The 23039-nt window shown below is 42.8% G+C and overlaps 1 protein-coding gene across 2 annotated transcripts in view; it reads right to left on the bottom strand.

Moving 5' to 3' along the window:
* The window catches only part of NEDD4 (NEDD4 E3 ubiquitin protein ligase), a 47620-nt gene that overhangs the window by 3796 nt on the left and 20785 nt on the right, over positions 1-23039 (bottom strand). For both annotated transcript variants that reach the window (XM_082198316.1, XM_082198315.1), the window contains 22 exons: positions 17406-17456; positions 16796-16857; positions 15815-15917; positions 14789-14949; positions 12461-12578; positions 11771-11935; positions 11457-11519; positions 10644-10763; positions 9103-9306; positions 8049-8126; positions 7819-7873; positions 7661-7719; positions 5689-5754; positions 4236-4465; positions 3472-3593; positions 3298-3368; positions 3039-3134; positions 2111-2184; positions 1851-1911; positions 1290-1349; positions 1079-1186; positions 566-662 (listed from right to left, as the gene is read on the bottom strand). In XM_082198316.1, the coding sequence (XP_082054442.1) occupies positions 566-662; positions 1079-1186; positions 1290-1349; positions 1851-1911; positions 2111-2184; positions 3039-3134; positions 3298-3368; positions 3472-3593; positions 4236-4465; positions 5689-5754; positions 7661-7719; positions 7819-7873; positions 8049-8126; positions 9103-9306; positions 10644-10763; positions 11457-11519; positions 11771-11935; positions 12461-12578; positions 14789-14949; positions 15815-15917; positions 16796-16857; positions 17406-17456 (2224 nt within the window). The remainder of the gene's footprint in view (positions 1-565; positions 663-1078; positions 1187-1289; positions 1350-1850; positions 1912-2110; positions 2185-3038; positions 3135-3297; positions 3369-3471; positions 3594-4235; positions 4466-5688; positions 5755-7660; positions 7720-7818; positions 7874-8048; positions 8127-9102; positions 9307-10643; positions 10764-11456; positions 11520-11770; positions 11936-12460; positions 12579-14788; positions 14950-15814; positions 15918-16795; positions 16858-17405; positions 17457-23039) is intronic.

The following is a 23039-nucleotide window of genomic DNA, read 5'->3' as shown; positions in this document are numbered from 1 at the left end:
AAACTCACAAAGAGGCCACCGCCACCTCAGCTTCACACACAGACACACCCATCTCTGATACGGGGATAATATTGACCATTTGTAATATGAGGTTGTGAAGGATGACTCAGCGTGGGAAGAATTTGCTCTAGAATGCGCGTGGAAATGCCTCGCTATTGTAACTGTTACTTCCCTGCAAGTACATACCGTAAAGGTAAAGGTAAAGGTACCCCTGCCCGTACGGGCCAGTCGTGACCAACTCTGGGGTTGCGTGCTCATCTCGCTTAAGAGGCCGGGAGTCAGCGCTGTCCGAAGACACTTCTGGATCACGTGGCCAGCATGACGAAGCTGCTCTGGCAAGCCAGCACCAGCGCAGCGCACGGAAACGCCATTACCTTCCCGCTATAAAGCGGTACCTATTTATCTACTTGCACTTGGGGGTGCTTTCGAACTGCTAGGTGGGCAGGAGCTGGGACCGAACGACGGGAGCTCACCCCACCGCAGGGATTCGAACTGCCGACATTGCGATCGGCAAGTCCTAGGCACTGAGGTTTTACCCACAGCGCCACCCGCATCCGATACATACCGTATAGTTCAGCAAATCCATTCATAGGTACGCGGGACGTGCCCGTCACAAATTGAAGGAGTCGGATTCTTTTTTCAGAGTCCATCAGCAGCACAGCCTAGGAAGAGTTACAAAGAGTTACTGAAATGCTAACCTTATGACCAACCATCACACGTGTTCGTTGTTCAATCTGGTCAATGTGGCTTGTTTATTAAGTGTCTGCTCAGAGAAAATTAGCCTGGTTTCATTCCAGGTGGAGTTTTGTTTGTTTGTTTGTTTTTTGCTTCCACTGCACAGAAGAAGCCTTTGTTCTTAACTTAGGAGGTTGCCAGGATCAGTGATGGGTGGTTAAACAGTGCCACTGTTTTAAGTTGAGTTCCATCCATCTTTAGTACAACCAGGGCAGAAGAGAGCATGTTGAGTACCCTGTGTATTCTTCGCTACTTGTAGCAGGACAGACACTCTCATGCAATTCTGGCCTAACATTTGCTTAAAACGTTCCTGCTAGAAGAATGATATCAACATTTTGGTTACCTTCCAAAACCATTGAATAACTATGTGATTTGCACTGTAGCCGTTCTTGTACTTTGTGTGTTCCCTCCAGTCATTCACATCTACATCTCCCAGGCCACACATCAGTAACTGGGGGGAGAGAGAGAGAGAGAGGAAACATTATCTCAGAAAATATCAACACACAAACTCCCCAAAGGAAACAGGTTTTTGAAAGAAGCAGAAGAAAGCTTACCTCCAACTCATTTTCATCGAAGATTGTGATGAGATCTTGTGGTATTAGTTCGAAAAAACCCTAGAATACGGAAGAGGCATAAGGCAAGCTGGACAACTGGAATGGCGATGTGTTTGTAGCCATAACCCCACAATCCCACCATTACGGAACTCCCTCTCAAAGAAGCTTTGCTACACCTCGGTCCCATTCCATTTTGGAAGACATTTAGGACAGATTCCTATTTTATCAAAAAAACAAACAAAACCTCTTTGCAGCAGCAGGACACATTTTCTTGATGGTATGTAGACAGACCGAGCTGCTTCTGACAAAATTCATCCCCATAAAATACGGCTGGAGTTAAGAGGGGGGAGAGAGAATCTAAGTTTTCCACATTCTCTTTTGGGGTTTCATGCTGTGCTCACACAGCTTTATGGCTTTAAAAATAATAATGCAAGCCACTCTAGGTATAGAGAAAGGTAAAAATTCAATAGCACACAGGTAAAAAATTAATGGACTGAAATCAATATTGAAACAGACTATTGACAACATTAGAACACAAAGAGTATCTGCAAATGACGGTACCTCTTTGAAGGCAGCCATTTGTTTCCTGATCCTGTTCACAAATCTCCACTGTATTACAAGACTGTAAAACGGAAGGAAGTATTGAGTTTTAAACACCAACATGACAGCTACATTTAAAAGGTTTTTACAGATTCTTCATAGCATTAGCTTTAAGATAGAGCAGATTGGAAATTGAACAAAGAGTTTATGGCGAACAGTTGCCACTGGAAAATGCACACACAAGGGGTGGTGTGGTGTCAGTTCTGCAGTCTGTTACTTACTAAATATACTCTTGCTTGTTCTTATTTGTGACCACCACATCTGACCCTCCAGGTTTCAATTCATGTTGATGAGTCTAAAGACAAGAGGACCAAAGCAAACTGAGCACTACATAAGGTGCAAAGCAAAATCTCCTCCTCCTCCCTCCACAAACACAGACCTCCTATTTGCTGATCACCTGAAGTGAGTGATGAGATACAGCAAGGCTTGCTATTACCAGTTGCAGGGCTTGCTGGTGAAGCTTCAGGATTTCTCCATTTATTTGTGAGGTTTCTTACAGGCCCTTCACCATAGGGTCCCAGGGCGAGTTACAATGAAACAATGATCCAATTCAAAATCAAAATCAAATCAGTGTATTTCCACCAGAAGCACAGGCAGGTGGTTGACTGCCCTTCCATGAGCTGCTTATCCACATCTTCAGACCACAATAATTGAAACTGGTCCAGCACAGATGCGACAGGCAGGGCTCTGGGCACCTCCATGGGAGACTTGCTCTAACCATGGTGTCTAATTCTGTCTGAATCTGAGTGTTTTATCCCTAAAGTGTCTCACAAAATTGTCCCAGCAGACTTCTGAGGGTGCCAGAGCAACACTCTCCTGGTCAGATGACAAAAGACCGTTTGCTACTCTGAAAAACTAGACCTGGTACCTACATCTGTTTCAAGAGATTAAATTCTTTGTGGTCACAGGCTTGTGGCCGTGTTTTGCTTGTTGCCATGCACATATGCTTCACTGCGATTCAAACTTATTTTGTAGATGACCACAAATATTGAGACGACCAGGTAAAAACTCTAATTCAACTCACTTATCAACTTACAGTTTCATTATCAAAAAAGGATAAATCAATATTAGAGAAGGTAAGACTGAAGCAACCATAAGGCATCCTGTACCTTTTGAGTGTTCTAATTTAAGCCCTGCATGGCTACAAACCTGTCCAAAAAGTTCTTCATCAACTGTGAACCGGAGGTCCAGTTCCTTGGGATCGTTTTCAAGAATCCACCTCAGAGAACTGTAGTATTCACTGTCCTAGAGTGAACATGACAGGGACGAGTGATTAAGACCAGCAACATAAACTGTCCTTTGGGTGGAAGGTGTTAACAAATGTAAATAATGGGTAAGAATGTGCACCAATTTAATTCACCATAAAAATGTGAGGCAACAACAGCAGCTTGGGGTAAACATTACATACCACAGATTCCATATCATGAAGAATTATTGGCTTTTGAAGCATCATTTTGTAAAAAGGGCGAATAAAGAATCCTGCAAGAGACAAAGAGGAAGAGCTTGGTCGCAAAGAAATGTTATGGAGCACAGTGCTAATAATAGCGGCCAAGAAGCAGCCTCTGTAATGTCAAGTACAAACCATCTAAGAGCTTCCCATGATAGACAGCCATCCCTGCCACGCGGCCGATAAACTTGAAGTATGAAAGGTGGTCTTCATTGCACATGCCGGAGTTTGGATTGATCTGGAGAGTATAGTTATCCCTGCAAGGGAAGCAGAGGCCATGTGCTCCATATACTAGCAGTAGACATTTGCTCAAACATCTCAGAAGCTGCCCTATGGGGACCAGGCCATTGGTCCATCAGGATCAGCTTTGACTATGTGGACCAGCAATGGCTCCCTAAAGTCTTTCCCCAACTCTGCCTGGAGATACTGAGCACTGAACCGGCAGTTCAATCAACCTGGAGCACCCAGAGCAGACTCTCTGCCACTGAGCTATTGCCCTTCCCCAGGAAGTCAGAATTTGCCATCCATCTAGTCTAGCACTTGCCTCATCCCACTGGGCCTCTCCCAGGTAGAAGTGCAAAGATGAGTAGCAGAAGGGCTGCTTCCTTCACCTCCTCCTCCTGGAGTTTGGCTCAAGGTTAAATTTGGTTCTTAAGATAAGACTCAAATTGTAGAACTGCCATTCTTGAAGAAATGGGCAAAGAGGAGCCTTAGAGTAGCCAAGTTTAGCCAAGAGAAGAAACTTAGTGCTCCCTCTATGCACACACACACAGCTAACATAGGAGAACTTCAAATGAGGTATGAAGTATCTGGATAGCAGGCTGGCTAATTTGTTGTTTAAGCTGTTCAACATTTCACACACGCAAAAGAATCTTGGCCACAGTAGGTGTCTTACTTACGTGGCAGAATATTCAAACAATCCGTAGTATGGGTTAAACATTTCCTTGGAGATGAAGAAGAACCACTCCCTGGCGACCCCTCCATAGTCCAAACCCTTTTCACCATCAAATTCAATCCATAGCCTGGCTTTGAGATACTCTGGCTTCTTTACAGCACTAATTCTTCTGTAGGAGTCTTCGAAGATTGTGGCACGGTGAAGTTTCATTTCAAACTTACTTGGAATATCACCCTGAAGAGAAACACGGTAACTGATTGTTAAAGTAGTCTGTCAAGCAAAATGAAGGGAGGATACTTAAACAGGGCCCTGCACTTTTGGCAAGAAGTTTGATTAATGAAGACTGAAGAATACTCTTCAATTAAACACAGAGCATTTGAAGTTATGTACCCTAACAAATATCAGCCTAGACTGTTAATACTCCAAGCTTACAAAGACTACACTTAAGTAGTATACCCTTTTTAAAGTTATTTTTTCATAGAGCACATAGCTAATGAATTCACTCCCACAAGATGGCCACCAACTTGGATGGCTCTGAAAGAAGACTATGTATTTTTTTTATTAAATCTAGATATTGCCCTTCATCTGAGGATCACAGGGCAGGTGACAGGATTAGATGAATTCACAGAGGATAAGGCTTGGATGAGTTTCAGTTAGTATTGCTTGGGGGCATGGACAAGGTGCTCAGATTGGCGCAGATGACCACGTGTGCTATATAGTATTATTTTATTTTTTTATATGCCGCCCATCTAACTGGGGTGCCCCAGCCACTCTGGATGGCTCCAAACAAAATCTAAAAAACACAATAAAACACCAACCATTAAAAACTTCCCTCTGCAGGGCAGCCTTCAGATGTCTTCTACAAGTCATATAGTTATTTATCTATTCAACATCTGATGGTGGGCAGGGGGTGTTCCACAGGGTGGGTGCCACTTCTGAGAAGACCCTCTGCCTGCTTCCCTGTAACTTCACATCTCACAGTGGAGGAACTGCCAGACCCCTTGACCCCTGCCCTTCATGACGGCTGGTTGCATACCTGTTGCTGGGGATCAAAAATGAGGAGAGCGCTGCTTGTGCAGTCAGCTCCTGCCTGTGGGCATTCCGCAATGGGCCAATGTGGGAACAGGATGCTGGACTTCATGGGCTTTGGGTACCCTTTGGTCTGACCCAGCAGGGTTTTTCTTATGTACAGGTAACCAGGTGGGCATGCGTGTGCAACTGTACTTCTGTGCCAAGTGACTATTTAAAGTAATCTGTACTCTAGTCATTCCACTGGTTTGTTCAGTGGTACATCATGTAACATTGTCGTAGCCCAGGGGGCAGGGGAAGATCGCTAATCGTAGTCAGGGGAGGGGGAAACGGCTGATCTTTGCACTCATTGCAAGAGAAGAAGACAGGAGAAGCAGCAGACATTCTGGAAACATATTCACTTTGAAGTTACTAGACTCATAACTTACCTGCTTTTTTAACTTCTTTCTGAAGAATTCATACTTTCTTTTATAGTCTCTGGAATAAGGCACAGCCTTTGAAAAAGAAGAGGGAAGGGTAGAAGAATGTAAGATGTCCAAGTATCCAACATCACATTTCATCGGGGAAAATATTTGTTGATGCATGAAAGTTTCTGCCTTAGGCCAGGGGATTACAGTTTTGTGACAGAATTTGGGGTGGGAGGACACTCAGGAGGGAACTAGAGCATCTTTCAGTAATAATAATAATAATAATAATAATAATAATAATAATAATAATAATATATTATTTATTATTTATACCCTGCCCATCTGGCTGGGCTTCTCCAGCCACTCTGGGTGGCTTCCAACAGAATATTAAAATACAATAATCTATACCATACACTTGTTTTGCAATCCTTGTCCACAGCACTACCCAAAGTTTTAATTCACTTTTTATAGAAATACAGTGGTACCTTGGTTTAAGAACAGCTTAGTTTATGAACAACTTGGGTTAAGAATGCTGCAAACCCAGAAGTAGGTGTTTTGGTTTGTGAACTTTGCCTTGGAATAAGAAGATGTTTCACTTCCTGTTGAGTGTGTTCCATTTGTAAATTGAGTCCCCCGCTGCTATGGGAAAGCACACCTTGGTTTAAGAACACTTTGGTTTAAGAACAGACTTCTGGGACGGATTAAGTTTGTAAACCAAGGTACCACTGTATTAATATAAATTTATTCCAACAAAAAATTCTCATTTTCTGCAAGCCAGCATTGGATCACTTATCAAGCCAGTGTGGTGTAGTGGTTAAGAGCGGTGGACTCGTAATCTGGGGAACCGGGTTCGCGTCTCCACTCCTCCACATGCAGCCAGTGTGGTGTAGTGGTTAAGAGCGGTGGACTCGTAATCTGGGGAACCGGGTTCGCGTCTCCGCTCCTCCACCTGCAGCTGCTGGGTGACCTTGGGCCAGTCAGACTTCTCTGAAGTCTCTCAGCCCCACTCACCTCACAGAGTGTTTGTTGTGGGGGAGGAAGGGAAAGGAGAATGTTAGCCGCTTTGAGACTCCTGAAGGGGAGTGATAAAGCGGGATATCAAATCCAAACTCTTCTTCCAAACTCTTCTTATCCCTCACAAACACAAAATCAGCCCCTTTAGTAAAGCTCCTTAGCTTTTTCTATTTTGTCCGGGGGGGGGGGGGGGAATAATGAACAGGAACAGATCCCACAACGGATCCAAAATGGTTCAGATACCACCTTTAGTAAATAGTTTCAACAGAGCCTGCCAACAGGAGCCTGACTTCACTCCACCTACTTATCTCAGGGATGCAACTGAGCTGTGGCTGGAGACCAATTTGAGAGCCTTGCACTTTATTTAAAAGCATTTCTAAACTGCTTAATGTTTCCAAATATCTCTAAGTGGTGTACACTATGTACAATATAAATCCCCTATCCCTTAAAAGAAAAGGACAACCCAAAATCAATGAAACAGTATGAAAGCATAAAATGAAGATTCGGGGATTCAGATGCATAAAACTGGGTTCAATCTTATGGCTCAGTTGTGATGAGGGGAGTCTCAAAAATTCTTCTCAAATCCAACTGTCCCTATAGAGATGGGTGAAACCACTTTCCACCCCTCCCACCATCTCAGTTTAGACGAGCTTTTCCAAAAGAAAGAAAGAAAGAAAGAAAGAAAGAAAGAAAGAAAGAAAGAAAGAAAGAAAAAGAAATCTGAAAAACACACGATTTCCAAGTCAATTCCAAAGTTAGATGGTACCAGGAACCCATGCCAGGAATCAAGTACCTCTCTTCACCCCAGGCCTTTTATTTTCCTGGTAAAAGCAATGGAGGGGGGGCCTTCAGAAGGATAAATATTGAACCTGCACCTGACTTATAAACCTCTGAGGTGAAAGTGCCCTGGGGTGAACAGAAGATGCAAATACTTGGCTAGCTGCTACAACTGATTTTAAAGTAATCCAGGGAGTCTTACTGGTCCAGCTATTGCAACATTCTGCAAGCGAGGGTCTTCCCACTGAGTTTTCTTGGTATCTGCAAGCACACATATGTATTAGTTGCAATAAGGCTGAGCAATAAGGGAGAGTCATATTATATCTTATAAGGGAGAGTCGTGCTATAACTTCTACATACTGTGGTTTATGTAGAATGTTCTTCCATCTGTATGTATTCGTTCTTCCCAGCCAGGCTAAAGGAAAGGGAGAAAACCATAAGTACCCATTGGCAGGATGCTAAATGATGGGTGTGCTGGGATGGTTCCACAGATTTAAACAGCAGCAGCCTTTTATAATGCTTAATGGTTTGTGCTTAATGGTAATCTGAGGGATGTAAAGTATTAAAAAGGCCAAGAGGCAGGTGCTTACCGGTAAAGGGCTAAGGTCTGCAGGGTCCAAAGAGGTCCTTCTTCTCATATGAGCAGGAATTCTGATTCTGGGGTCGTCCTTTGACAAGGGAAAAAACACTGTTAAGCTACTGTTTTAGCCACGGACATTTAAGACTCCTGGCTGGCTGCTAAAGGAAGGCCTCCACACAAGGGAAGCCACTGAACTCTACTTTCCCAAAAGCAGCTGGAGGCAGAATTCAAACAGTGGATCCATGTGACACTTCACGGAGATGAAGATTTCCCCATAGAAATCCAGCCATGCCTCTCTCCATGGGTGAAATTGTGGTTCAACAGGACTTAATCCCTGGAAAATGTGCTTAGAACTGCTGCTTTCAGTCAGCAGATATCTGACAGATTTAAGCAGCTCTACCTGCTCCCCATTTCTTTCAAAAGCGAGTTCTGCTTTCTCGGGGCAACTGCTCCTTTTGTTAGCAGCTTCCCTCCAGGTAATGACAGAATGTTCTCCAGAAAGAGAAACTGACATGCCATGCTGGGGTTTGAGACCAGTTCCTGGATTTGGGTGGGGAGGAGAGATATAGCTCTGGCTCAGCTTTGCTTATGGAAACAGGCTTGTTCTCAACTCTGTTTTCTTCGCAGCCAGTGGATTTTCTTGTTACTTTGCTGTTTTTGGTTTTTATAATCAAAACAAATAAATGGCTACTAGGGTATAACTGAAGCAGCTGGCAGGATAAGTAACACAACAAAGAATCAGGAAGGGAAGGTGCTCAACAGCAGGACCTGCTAGCAAGTCAGCGCCTTGTGCGAGGAAGATCACATGGAAACCAAGCTCAGAGGGAGCCTTTCAGAGGGAGCCGGGCCTTCCCTTCCTCAGAGAAAGTCACAGATTCCTCCTCTTTCATGTGATACTGCTGGGAAGTGTCTGCAGTTCAGCAAAGGTCAATCAGCAAGCCAAACACTCTCGCGGGTGTAAGGACCTTGCATTGCTCTTTAAAGAATTGTCCTTTCACCCCACCCACCTTCTGTCTTCTCAATATTAAAAATACACAGCAGCATTAAATCCAGAAGCTACCTACCCACGTTGTGGTTTTGGTATTGTGGTCAATAAAGAAAGGCCTCCCATTTGGAGCGTTACGAACTTCCCAGCCTTTTGGGAGAAGTCCTAGATCAGCTTCTGGGGGTTTCTGGAACGAAGGCTGCTGCGGTGAGTCATCTGGTGCCAACTGTTGTCTGGAGGAAGAATGTGGAGCTGTGGCCTGCTGACCCACATCCACCCCGATCTGATGGAAAATTGAGAATGCAAGTAGAGTGAAATGCGCGGGCAAGCAGGGAAGACCTTGCTCAACGCCTCAAGCCAGAGTCTATGAGATGAATTACACAAGAGGGAATGTTACCAGTCTCAGTTATCATGTTTTACAATTGACAGAATACAGGTTGGTTGTTTTTAATGGGGAGCAATTTCAAATTATTTGTTTTAAAATGATTACTGAGGTTTGGCTTGAGTGTTATTTTCCTGATTTGCACATACAGTTTGCACAAGAGTGATAAAGTCCCCAGTTATATTTCACTAAATGGTTGTTTATCTACTAATTAGTGGGTGTCAGTAAACTCTGTTTATTTTTTGAGTATGGTTAATGTTGTTTGTAATTTATATGGCAGGCATGTTGTTTTTGTTTTTTAAAAAATAAATGTTATGTTAGATGATATATTGGTGTATTACATGAGCCATCCACTTTCTCCCCCTTACACTTTTGTGTGTTTATATATCTAATATGCATATATATTGCTGTAAGTCACTTGGAGACCTCCGAGTGACAATAGGTTTAATTATTAATAACAACAATAACAATAACAGTTGTGCTTTTGATGTGGGGGACAATATCTATTCCTACTTGTTAGTTTATCTTAATTAATCAGAGGTCTTGTGCAAGACTGTAGCTATACTGAAATTCTGATAAAGTTCTTACACAAAACCCCTGTATCTTGCTTTGTTTAAGCCCAATGTGTGCACTGCAATTACAGCCGCTCAGGTAAACTCTTGCATGTACTGAAGTGCCCTCAGCATGGGACCCTTGGATGCTTGCATCATTTGGGCTGCTGGAACAAAATGGCAGGTTGTGCTCAGGGGACGAGCAAATGGAACAAAAGGATGACAACCAATTCTTCACAGATCTCAAAGAAACATGATTCAATGGTTTCAGGGTGCCTCAATATGAAACAGACAAACTCTGTCAGCTCCTTAATGCAGTTTCCAATGCTATCATCCAAGTACATGTTGATACAAGCAAACTCTGTAGTGACATGCACACCATCAGGGATGGTGGAGTTTGTTGCAATGTTTATCTGAACAGGGACAAGGGACCAGTGGCTCTCTAGAGATCAGACTGCAATTTCCATCATCCCAGACTAATGTCCATGCTGGGCAGATGGGAGTTGGGCGTTCCACAAGACTGAAAGACTACAAGCTCAACGTTTTCTTATCCAATGAGACTTGCAAGGAAAGCTTGAATAAGCAGGAACTGATTGCTGTACGTTTTAGTGACTTGGCCAAACCCCATGCAGCAATCTTAATTCTAGATCAGATGACTATGGGGTGGGGTGGGGGGGGGAAGGGTACCTGTACAGCTGGCTTCTTCCAGGTGGTAGTCTGGGAATTGTGGTCTATATAATACGGCCTTCCTTTGTCATCTTTCCTTACTTCCCAGCCTGGAGGCAGTCCAGATGAAGTAGGCAGTAACTAAAAGAAGATAGAATTAGCTGGCAAAGGCTACTTGTGGATTTTTTTCCAAGCTCAGACACATCACAGTACAAAGATTTAAATATTTTAGGAAGCAAGCTGACAACTGAGGAGAACGTACATGCCAACTAAGTTAACTGCTGTGTTAGGCAGTTACCAATACAGTCAACCTCCACCACCCACTAGGCAGTCTCCTACTCCATCCGTGAGCAAGTCCAGAGGTGGTAAACTAATATAAAGCAACATCAGCCACTGACCAACAGAAAGAGGTTGCAGGTGCCATCCCAGTCAGTCAGCAGTATTCTGATCATCCATAAGTTTGCCTAGCCCTATTTTGGAAGCTAGGAGTGAATTCCAAACACCGACAGTGTGCTGTTTGAAGGGAGTTCTACTTGTTTTCAGATTAATTGCTCATTTCCCAGTCAGTTCTGAAACGCACAAGTTCCCCTCCGTTCACCACCACTTTGCTAAGCTAATCACCCTCCAAACTAGTTCTTCTCTCCTATCGGTTTTCCTATTCTTTGGTGATCTTGAATCAGCACAGGAAACCCTTAAACACTATTCCAATATATTCTCCCAATGCTTTAGGTTGTAGTTGAAAGGATTGCAGTAACACGGACAGAGCACATGCGACTTGGTCACATGCAGTGAAAAGAGTCACAATCAGGCAGGATAATTCAGAGCTTAACTTACAACAGGAAGAGCTGGTTGTTCTTCAGCTTGGTACGACTGAGGGTTACTTCTGCTTAAATCACTCTTGAAGGACAAGAGGGGAAAGGCTTTTTAGTTCTACAGTTACTGTTGTGATGAGTAGCACATGCAGAGGTGTCAATCCCTGGTACATGCATACCCTACTATGCTTACCCAATACACCAGAAACCAGGAGATGGAACTAGGCTTCCCTTTGAACAAGCTAGCTGTTGGGAGAGGGTGTGTGATACAGAGCCTCTTCAGGGGCAGACCCTGCTGCTTAAAGCATGCAATGTTTGATTTATCATCATGCTTACAGTGCAGGAAGCTGCTTGGGCAGCAGTGGAACTCCCAGAGGTGGTAAGCTCTGTGCTCAGTTCTTCTGTAAGGCCGTTCTCTGCCTCAGAATTGTGTTGCACAGTGACTTGGGGAGTCTGGTTGCTGTACATAGTTGCTTCATCTTCTGTGATGATCTCCCAACTCTAAGAAACGTTAAATATTTCATCAGAATTTTAATGTCACTATCATCATCACCATCATTTTATCCCACTGTGTGGGAATCCCTCACAGATGACCACAGTGCCTGGAGACAGACAGTCAGGTCTATCCATAGCAGTGACCAGAGGAGGAATGATCGCTGGGAGGAGCACAGACAGAAGAAACAACATGGTGCATCTGCAGCAGCACAACCAGACGTCTCCAGCTGCAACAAAACATGTTTCTCCCAAATCGGTCTCTACAGCCACAGCTGGTGCTGGAACTCCAACGGTTTGACTTTGACATACTCTTCCACTGTCTCTCGAGACAGACAAGTGACAACTATTATTATTTAACTGACCTTCATTCTAAGGTCCCAAAGCAGATTATAACATTAAGACTCAAAATTTAAAACACTTTAAAACAACTTACAATTACAAAAATAAGGTGGGCCCTAAAAATATCCATCTCAAGTGTCAAAAGTCAGGGTAAAGAGATGCTATGAAAGCTATGAAAAGTGAGGCTCCCACCTCAGGAGATTCTCTGTGGTCCAGATTCTCCGCCTCCTCGGTTATTTGATGCCGGCGAGCAAAGGCATGTTGCACTTCCAGCTGAATGTTGCCACTCTCTGCATCAGGTCCGTTGTCCCTGCACAAAAATGTTGTTTAAGGGAACATGGGAGGTGGGTGGATTCTGAGGCTTCAAATATTTGAAGAGGTACAATGTAAACAAAAGGTTTGCTTCCATAGGGAGATGAGACAGATCACAAGATTAAACCATGGAGCTGGCTGAGAAGCTTAAAGCAGACCAACGTAAGGCTTTTGGCAGAGCTTTCAACGTTTTGAATGATCGGAGGCCATGACAAGCTTCAGGCCTGACACATGTCTCTTCCAGACGAAGGGTTTAATGTGTTTTTCTAGTTTTATTACTGTATTTTTCTTGTTTGGAACTGGGGCCAGTGCTATCATCAGGCCAACGAGGCAGCCACCAAGGGCACAGACCTCAGGGGGGCGCATACTGACCTTTGAGGGGCACAGTTTTATACAGATTAGCTTTTGTTATATGATAATGTTTGACATTTATTTTGAGCACAAAATGGCCTGGCACCGTCACTGCTTCTAACTCATTTTAGGGCTTTTTAGTGGGGAGCTATAAGCAAATTTAATAAACCTAGCTTCATTCTCAACTCCCACCAAATATGCCTGGCTGACGAAAAGGAGACCTTACTGTCTATGAAAAGTGACCATCTTAGGAGGTCCCGCTCCTCAGTCACTACCTTCCTTCCAAAGGAAGAGCAGGAAGAGTCTTGGGAGGCTTCGGTTGTTCACCTGCAGAGTTGGGGCCTGAGGTGCTTACCCTTCCTTCCTAGCATCTGGGAACTGCTACCCTGCTAAAGCTCAGGAGGGAGACACAAGGGCCCCTGTGATCTGTGAAGAAGGCGGTGGAGAGTTGAGACGGCCCATTTTTTTTTTATCCTGTTGCCGCTACAAGTATATGCATCTCTAATATACTGTGAGACAGAAGAAGTGCAATCCATCTGAAAAAGGCAGCTAAAGGCTATTTCTCATGATCTTTCCTTTCCTTTCTATTCTGCCTGCGCTTCTATTCCTGCTCCCTGCTTCTTCCTTGGAAATAATCCTGTGCCACCTTCTGCCCAGTTTCTAGGCCCACTGACCGCTTTGTGTTTCCTCCAGTGCTGCAAGATGGGCAATGACTGTGGCGATCACACAAGGTCCCCGGACGTTTCACCATTTATTGATCCCTGTGCCACCACTTTATTTCTTGCTCCAACCACCCAGGCCCTACCTGGTACAATACTGAGTCCAGTCAGGGTTAAATTAGAACATTTACCTCTGTTTATTTATTGCAGTTTAACAAGCGTGTGGTATCATAAACGGTATCGGTCAATTACATTCATGGGGTGTCTATCCAGACCTATAACTTCCGCTACCTGCTCTCACTCATTAAACCACCTCTCAGATATTTACTTGTCTTCCTAGCTCCTAACTGTTCCTGACTCAGCTTATTTCGCTACACTAACTCAACATAACCCCACAGACTCCATCCCAATTCACTCCCACTCCAACCAACCACCCAACTGCCCCTCCCAGAGATGGTTTTATAGTCCCACTGACTCCACCCCCCGGGGTTCTGATTGGGTAACTTGTTTAACTATTTCACCTCCAGCCCTCTCATATGTTAACGTCACAATGACCCACATTGGCTCCTTCCTTCCTTTCTGGATGCAGCTGAAGAGGAAGAGGCATTAAGGGGTATTGCAAAGCTGTAAAAGAAGCCTACTGGTGCTGACTTCTGGGGAAATAAGAGTCAAGCACCCCCACCAATCGTGAAATACTGGTGAAATAAACAGCACTACAGCACGAGTAAATGATTTTTTAAAAAGACTGATGTGGGAAATAATTGGGCCTCTGCACAAACAGCTATGTCATGCCTACTAGTGTCAACAGAACACAATGCAATATTCACAGGGGTCAAAGTGCAACAACATTCCCAATAATCTGGGAAATTACTTGCAGTTTTGCCTGTAGCTTACAGCCGAAGAGCAATGGGCTGGTCGGCCCTCTACACAGAAGCACAAATGGTGCATGACTAGTCAAAGAAAGTAGCTCTAAAAATGCAAAACCAATTTGTTTCATTTAAAACTGTAGGGGTTTCCCCTTTTAAAATGGAAATCAAGAAATGTTCTTGCTTAATAGCCATCTCAGAAAAGTGTTTTGAATCAGATCCACAGATCAGAAGTCCTAAGCACCTCCCACAGACAAGCCTTCTCTAGTAACATGCATTTAGTAATATCCCTATCGCAGACTATTTTGAATTAAGATCGCAGTAAGACTTACTGAGCGGTTGGTCTTTTCCACTGTGTCCTTCTCGATTCATGGTTGACAAAGTAGGTCCTGCCAAGGACATCCTGCCTCTCTTCCCAGCCTGCAGGTAGAGAAGACTCTGGCTCCCGCAACTGGCAAGAAGAATCAGGTTGGTCCAATAAAATCCAGCCAGGCTGCAAACAACAAGAGCAGATGGTTTATGTGGTTATAACTTGCCCAGGACCTTATGTTGAAGGGCGGCTAAGAAAGCTGTATGAACAATGGCATCAACACTGCGATGGCTGCCTGAATCTTGCCTCTGCACATGCAGCCAAGTACTCAAGACAGGCCATGTTCCCATCATGAGGCATTTCTCATGCCTTCCAACCAGATACAGACACCAGAAAAGTCTATTTTCTTAAAATGCTTCTACTGTAGGTGTGAAAACACCAAACATTCTGATCCGTCATTGAAGTCAGATGGATCCTAATTGTTTTGAATGAGATACTGACAATGAATTATCAGATTATATGAAGGATTGCTGATAAGAATACATGAGTGTTATATGGGGCTTATAACAACTCTGGTGTTGTGATGGGGTCTCCCACTCAGATACCTCAACTCACTCATTTCCCCCTCAATTCAAAATCTCATAGAAGCATAGATGGTTTATAAATTGTATTTTTATTGCTTCTTTTATTTTTTAAAGATTGTATTTTGTGGAATGCAACATAATAAATAAAAGAGGCAATAAAAATACAATCAGAAATCAATATAAATATTTAACACAATGGATGAACTGCCTCCCACCTTCAACTGCAAATCCACAGGCATGCCACAGACCATCTGAATGAAGTTTGGAAACCCCTTTTCAATAACTGCTGCTGATCCAATTTCAGCGGGTGCTAATCTTGTGGCACATACTCAGTAGAGACCCCTTCTCAACGTGGCCAGAGGCTGAATTCATTCTGATGACTAAAGTCACCTGAAACGCATGTGCTGGCTGAATTCATCATACCAGATCAGGCCACATTTCACACCAAAGACCAAACCACTCACCTCTAGCTCTTCTGCCTGTTCTGTGCCATCTTCCTCAGATCCATTGTTTTTAGGTATGTAGGTCATTTTTAACCTGAGATGCCCCTTCACTCTGGATTTATGGCTGCAGCAGAGGGGGGTGGGATTGTAAAAGTTTGTGAGCCTGTTAAAATGCCAACACTTGCAAACATTTATAAGTAGTACCTGGCTCATGCTGGACTAGTAGCCATGCCTCATCTCCCCACCCAGGCTGCCTCCTATTTCTTTCATCCTATTCCTGCAGCTGGAAGCCCGCCAGATGATGGCCCTCATCACTGGATCAGACCAAAGTACCTGGCCGGCTCTCACAGATGCTCATTAGAAACCCACAACCAGGAACCCTGTGCAATGGCATTCTCCCACTCTCCCCAGCAACAGGTAGTCAGAGGTATACTGCTTCTGATACATAGCCTTATCCCTCCTCCATGAATATGTCTAATCCTCTTGTACAACAGTCCAAGTTGATGGCCATCATGCCATCCAGGATCAGTGGAGTCCATTTTAACCATGCACTGTGTGACGGAAGCCTTCTTTTTGTCTGTCCTGAAACTCCTCGCCCATCACTTTCATTGGACAGGATATTTGGGCCAGAGAAAAGCAATTGCTGCTGCTTCTTCACCACACACTGCTAAGCTAAGCTTGGATTTCATTGCCACAGGATGCAGCAGCGGCAACCAAACTTGTGCAGCTCTACAAAGTGATTAATCACATCCATGAAGGAGGATAAGGCCATCAATTAGTGCTATTCATGATGGGTGTGTGGTTCCCTATGAATACCAGTTGACACGAGACTGCTATTGCACTTGTAGGTTTCCCAGAGGTACCCGGCTGGCAACAGGACAACGGAAGGACAAGTTTTCTGAAGAAAAGTCACTCCCACCAAGAATGAGAGAGAACACGTTCATGCTAATGTACAGTGCAGATCAGGATGTTCAGTGCTTTCCAGGTATGATGTTTACTGACCTCCTTGGATGAAGAAGAAAATCCTTAAACGTGTATGGTCTCTCAGTAGTTGGATTCTCTGTCTGAAATGAAACAACAGTTTCAGGTTTTTCTTCACCCAAGCAAAAAATACCGATGCTTTCCTCCGTTGAGAAAAGAATTTATGCAGTGTTCACTTCTCCAAAGCACATCCTGTTTTACAGCAGCAACCATGCTCGTCACAATGGCAAAGACGTTGCGCCACAGCTCCACACTGCCAGAGGTGTCTCTCTTTAAGATATCTGCCTTCTGTAGCCCTCACTCTTTTTAAGTAGGGATGTTGTGTCTTCCTCACTACTTTTGAATCCAGGAGCTGAGCCATTTTTTAAGATATCCTGCCTGTCAGGACAGTGGTCCAAGAGGGAGATAACCAGAGCATGTACCTTTCTGGCGAGACAGGGCACAGACAGGTTACACAGGGTAATCAAGTTCAGTTTACCTGCTGCTGCAAATGCTCAAAGTTCAGTTTACCTGCTGCTGCACCTACCTAGGACAATCTCTCTCCCTTCAAAACATAGACAAAAAGGTACTAAAAAGACACAGAGAAATTTTGAACTGAAGAGCAAAATATTATTTTTAAACATATACAAACCGGCAGTTGACAGAGAGGCACATCTACTTGGCCAAGAAAATCATCTCTCGTCTAGGAAAAGAAAAAAAAAATTAATGGCATGCAACCTTGAAGAAAAGGTTCTGTCTGAGCAAAAGCCCCCCACCCCCCAAAATGTGTTGTGTGTTCTCGAGGCAGGTCCACACAGAGAACAAAGGCATCAGCCACCAAAAATAATGGAAGAAAGTTTATAAATAGACATTTGTTCTGATTTACTCAAAAACATGCAATGCATTCTCCTTCACAAGCCTCCTTTTTTGAGGGTTTAGAGTTACTGTCTAGCAACTTGCTGCTGCCCAAGTTCAAAACAGGATCCATTTTTTATTCTCTGCTGTTTCCCCAATATTTCCTTCAACATAACCGCCCAATATCATTACTTAATGTGGGTTACAAAATTTTTGCAGACATTTTGGCAAAAAGACTTAAAAGAGTGTTGATGGAGAAGATTCATAAGGACCAAGCAGGCTTTCTCCCAAAAAGGCACCTATCAGACAATGTAAGGAATATAATAGACATTTTGGAATTGCTAGAGGTGAACATAAACACTAAAGCAGTGCTGATTTTTGTGGACGCGGAGAAAGCCTTTGACAATATTTCTTGGAGTTTTATGAAAAAGAATCTTCATGGGATGGGGGTAGGCCAAGGTTTTGAGAATGGTATGGGTGCAATATATTCTGAGCAAAAAGCTAAGCTGATTGTAAATAATGTGATAACTGAGGAACTTAAGATAGAAAAAGGAACACGACAGGGGTGCCCAATTTCTCCATTGCTTTTTATTTCTGTTCTGGAGGTGTTGCTGAATATGATCAGAAATGACCAGCAGGTTAAGGGTGTACAGGTCGGAGCTAAACATTACAAGCTAAGGGCATTTGCAGATGACTTAGTATTGACCTTACAAGAGCCAAACACTAGCACGAAAAGAGTGTTGGAGATAATTCAACAATTTGGCCAGGTAGCTGGATTTAAACTGAACAAACAAAAAACTAAAGTCTTAGAAAAAAATTTGACAGTCATGGAGAAGGAGAAATTTCAAGAAGAGACAGGTTTGACAGTGGTTAAGAAGGTGAAATACCTAGGGGTTCATTTGACATCTAAAAATTTGAACTTGTATAAGGACAACTATGAAAAATGTTGGTCAGAAATTAAAAAAGATTTAGAAATATGGTCAAATCTAAAACTGTCAATGTTAGGCCGAATTGCAGTCATCAAGATGAATGTATTGCCTAGAATGTTATTTTTGTTTCAAACTTTGCAGATTCTTGACAAGATGGACTGTTTTAAGAGGTGGCAGAAAGATATTTCGAAATTTGTCTGGCAGGGCAAAAAGCCCAGAATTAAATTTAAAATACTGACAGATGCTAAAGAAAGAGGGGGATTTGCCCTGCCAGACTTAAAACTGTACTATGAAGCAGCAGCATTTTGCTGGCTGAAAGAGTGGATGCTCCTCGAGAACACAGACATTTTGGACTTGGAAGGTTTTAATAATGCATTCGGTTGGCATGCATATCTATGGTATGACAAAATCAAGGTGCATAGGGCCTTTAAAAACCATATTGTTAGAAAAGCATTGTTTAATGTTTGGATAAGATATAAAGATTTGTTGGAAAACAAAACCCCTAGATGGTTGTCACCCTTGGAGGCTAAGGCATTGAAGAAACTCAATATGGAGGCCGGATGGCCGAAGTATTGGGAAATCCTGGAACAAGAGGGAGATAAATTGAAATTACAAAGTCATGAGAAATTGAAACCTAAAGTAACAGATTGGCTTCAATATTACCAAATAATGGAGATTTTGAAACAGGACAGGAAAATTGGCTTTCAGGTGGAAAAATCAAAATTAGAAACTGAATTGTTAGAACCCAATACTAAGAACTTGTCAAGAATGTATAATTTGCTGCTGAAATGGAATACACAAGATGAAACAGTTAAATCGGCTATGATTAAATGGGCACAGGACATTGGTCATAACATTGCTGACTGGGAATGGTTGTGGAACACCGGTATTAAATTTACGGCATGTAATGCCTTAAAGGAAAACGTTATGAAAATGATTTACAGGTGGTACATGACACCAGTCAAGCTAGCAAAAATCTACCATTTGCCTGATAATAAGTGTTGGAAATGTAAAGAAATTGAAGGTACTTTCTATCACCTTTGGTGGACATGCCCGAAGATTAAGGCTTTCTGGGAAATGATATATAATGAAATGAAAAAGGTACTTAAATGTACTTTCCCTAAAAAACCAGAGGCCTTTCTCTTGGGCATGGTTGGCCAAATGGTATCAAAGAAGGATCGAACTTTCTTTATGTATGCTACAACAGCAGCAAGAATACTCATCGCAAAGTATTGGAAGACACAAGATTTACCCACTCTGGAAGAATGGCAGATGAAAGTGATGGACTATATGACATTAGCCGAGATGACCGGCAGAATTCGCGATCAGGGAAAGGAGACGGCGGAAGAAGAATGGAAGAAATTTAAAATCTACCTTAAGGACTATTATAAACTTGTTGAAGGTTAAAATGTCGAGGTTTGAGTAAGAAAGGGTTACAGCGATATAAGACTAGATTGAAGGAAAGATTAAGAGGACAGAGGACTGACAGACATATTTAGAGTTGCTAAAAACCTTTGGACATTAGGATGCAGAAAGGGGAGGTATGGGGAAGTCCGAGAAATACGGTTTATGGAAAAAAGGTTATGAAATTATACGTGTTTGTATGTCTTTATATATGTTTGTATTGTCTTAAAATTTTTTTGTAAAACTAATAAAAAATTTATATATATATAAAAAAATTTCCTTCAACATATATCTATCGCACTTTTCCTATGCAACACCCTAAAAAGCTAACAACCAGTTTATTAAAACATTCAGTGATAAAACACAGCTTTAAAACGAATCAACAGTTCACATTAAAACATCATAACTGAGGAACAGATAGTATCAGTAAGTCATACAAAACTAAAAAGAAGCCAACAAGAGACTGAAAACAAGCTGGAACAAGCATGTCCTAATTGTCCACGTGAAAACAAGGAAAGAACGAGCTTGGCAAATCTCCCCAAGGACAGCTCTCCAAATCTAGGTGCCACCACAGAGAAGGCCTCGTCTCTGATACTTACTAGCCTGCCTCAAACATAGATGGGACACAGCAGGTCAGACAGGTTCATGTAGCAGAAGGAAATTCTGGTGGCTTCCTGGTCCTAGGCCTAGGCCCTTAAGGACTTTAAAATGCTAACACTGGCAGCTTAAATGGGTAGTCGGCGGAGATGCAGTAAGATTAGTCATATGATCTGCTTTCTGAGTCTCAGTTAAAACTCTAGCAGCTGAATTTATGACAGGGCAAAGCAGGATGATTTCTGGTTGACAAACATCCTCACACCAGTCAGTTAGAGCCAGTCTGCAGGCAAGATACAGTGGTACCTCTGGTTACAAACTTAATTTGTTCCGGAGGTCCGTTCTTAACCTGAAACCGTTCTTAATCTGAGGTACCACTTTAGCTAATGGGGCCTTCTGCTGCCACTGTGCCGCCGCCACACAATTTCTGTTCTCATCCTGAGGTAAAGTTCTTAACCCGAGGTACTACTTCCAGGTTAGCGGAGTCTGTAACCCAAAGTGTTTGTAACCTGAGGTACCACTGTACTCACATTTTGCTTTTATTACCTTGGTCCAAATAGCATTTTTCTTCTTTAACATTTCAGAGCTGACCCAACTAAAAGATGAATGTGCCCACAGGCATAACTCAAAACTGTTAGAGATACAAACAAGTTTACCCTTCTTAACCCATGACCAGGGACTAGTTGGGCAAGATGGTGATTTGGGTATCCTGGTCCTCAGATATATACACACACACAATAAGACTGCATTGCCAAATACTTGTCACTTGTCCACCTTGGGGAAAGCTGGAGCTTCTGTTTATCATACGCTCTATTTAATAGCCCAAGGTTATTAAAAATTATTTAGAATTTATACAGATGTCAAGTGCCCCATCTTTTATACTGGAATCTAATGCTGTTTTAATGGGGCTCAAAACATGGACCTCTAGAGGGAAACACAAAATGCATCCCAGGATACACTTCCCCCCTTATGCTACGGATTCTTAGTGCCTGTGTTTCCAAGGGACCTTCTGCTTGCCATGAACAAAGTCAGACACTTGACTATGCTTGTCTTGAAGAGTTAAACAGCTCTCTTGTCTGTAGCAAGGTCTGAGAACTTCACCACCACTTCAGTCTCCTCTCCCCACCCCCCCACCCCGGCACCACTTCAAGTTCCTCCCATATTTCATAATTTGCTTCAGTTCTTATTTTATTTTGGCAGCTACAAATAATATGAGATAATATTTTTTTCAGGCCAATAAGATGCATGCAGAAGTTTGTACAAAAACACACACTCCTGCAGTGAGCGCAGAAATACCAGGAACAGTTTGTGAGTAATTGTGCTAGGTACTTGCTAGGCTTCCTTTTGGTAAGGAATACAGTTAATCCTTGCAGAGGATAGGAAGCAAAGAGTTCTTGATATATCACTGGATGTACTCCAGAAGAAAGAGATGTCCACATGCCAAGGAGGCTTTGGTTTAAATTAGACACGCTGCAGAGGAAATTCATCCCCTCAGAGTCAGGACACTGGATAAACATTTGTGCAGGGACACCAATAACTTTATGCAACTTCACAGGTTCTTCTCAATCAAGTACAAGTTTCCAGAAGCACCTGAATACAGGTGACAGGAATTAAGGGGGCACAAGGCTCTCAAGACCCTGAGCCAAGGTCCAGAAGGTTACAGAATGATAACAATAAAGGCAATGGATAAGTAACAGGCGAAACCTAGTCATATTTACTTGCAAGTCAGTCCTAAAAAGATCATTGGGAAGAAATAGAATGCAATAATTTGCATGACTTGAAAATGGAAGTTATTTGTAAAAAAATGTATTACACAGACAAAGCCAAACAACAACTTTAGTATTACCAGAAAATCAGAGTTGTGCTGCTGAAGTAAGTTATAGGGCCTGCCTATCAACAGTTTACTAAAACATACCAAGAATATATCACACCTTGTTTTGTTTAACCTTAGTTTGGGGACACCAGTCCACAACACTGGAGGTGGGAAAAGACTGGCAAGACACGACCTCAGAATATTCTTCTTACCATCTCAGTTTCACTGCATTATATATTGGACTTAATGTCTAAACATCATAAAGGTGGCTTCATGTTTAACTGGCAATGCATGTTTTCTTTGCAAACTTCAGGAAGATACAGGTTTGGCCTAAGCTTAAACAGCTGGAATCTAAGATTGTATGAGTCAAAATGGGAAAGAAGGGCCAAGACACACTCCAAACCGAGTCAAGGCTCATATCAGGTAAAGCATCACCCATACCCATAGCTGTAAACTTTTTCCCTTTTTTAAGGGAAATTCCCTTATTCTGAATAGGATTCCTCGCAAGAAAAGGGAACAGTTGACAGCTATGCCCATATCCCAAACCTGGAAACAAACACAGTGCAGTTCCCATGTGTTGCAATGCCGCCCTCACACAGCACTTGCCCCACACATGGAACAAACATTAGAACAAGGCCATTTCGTTCTGTTTCATTAAATGCAATAATGCTTTGCTTGAGATGAGCTTAGA

Source organism: Podarcis vaucheri (assembly GCF_965113315.1).
Source record: "Podarcis vaucheri genome assembly, chromosome: 14".
Taxonomy (NCBI): domain Eukaryota; kingdom Metazoa; phylum Chordata; class Lepidosauria; order Squamata; family Lacertidae; genus Podarcis; species Podarcis vaucheri.
The sequence above is the reverse complement of the archived record's forward strand: the minus strand, read 5'-3'. Positions and strand labels throughout refer to the sequence as shown.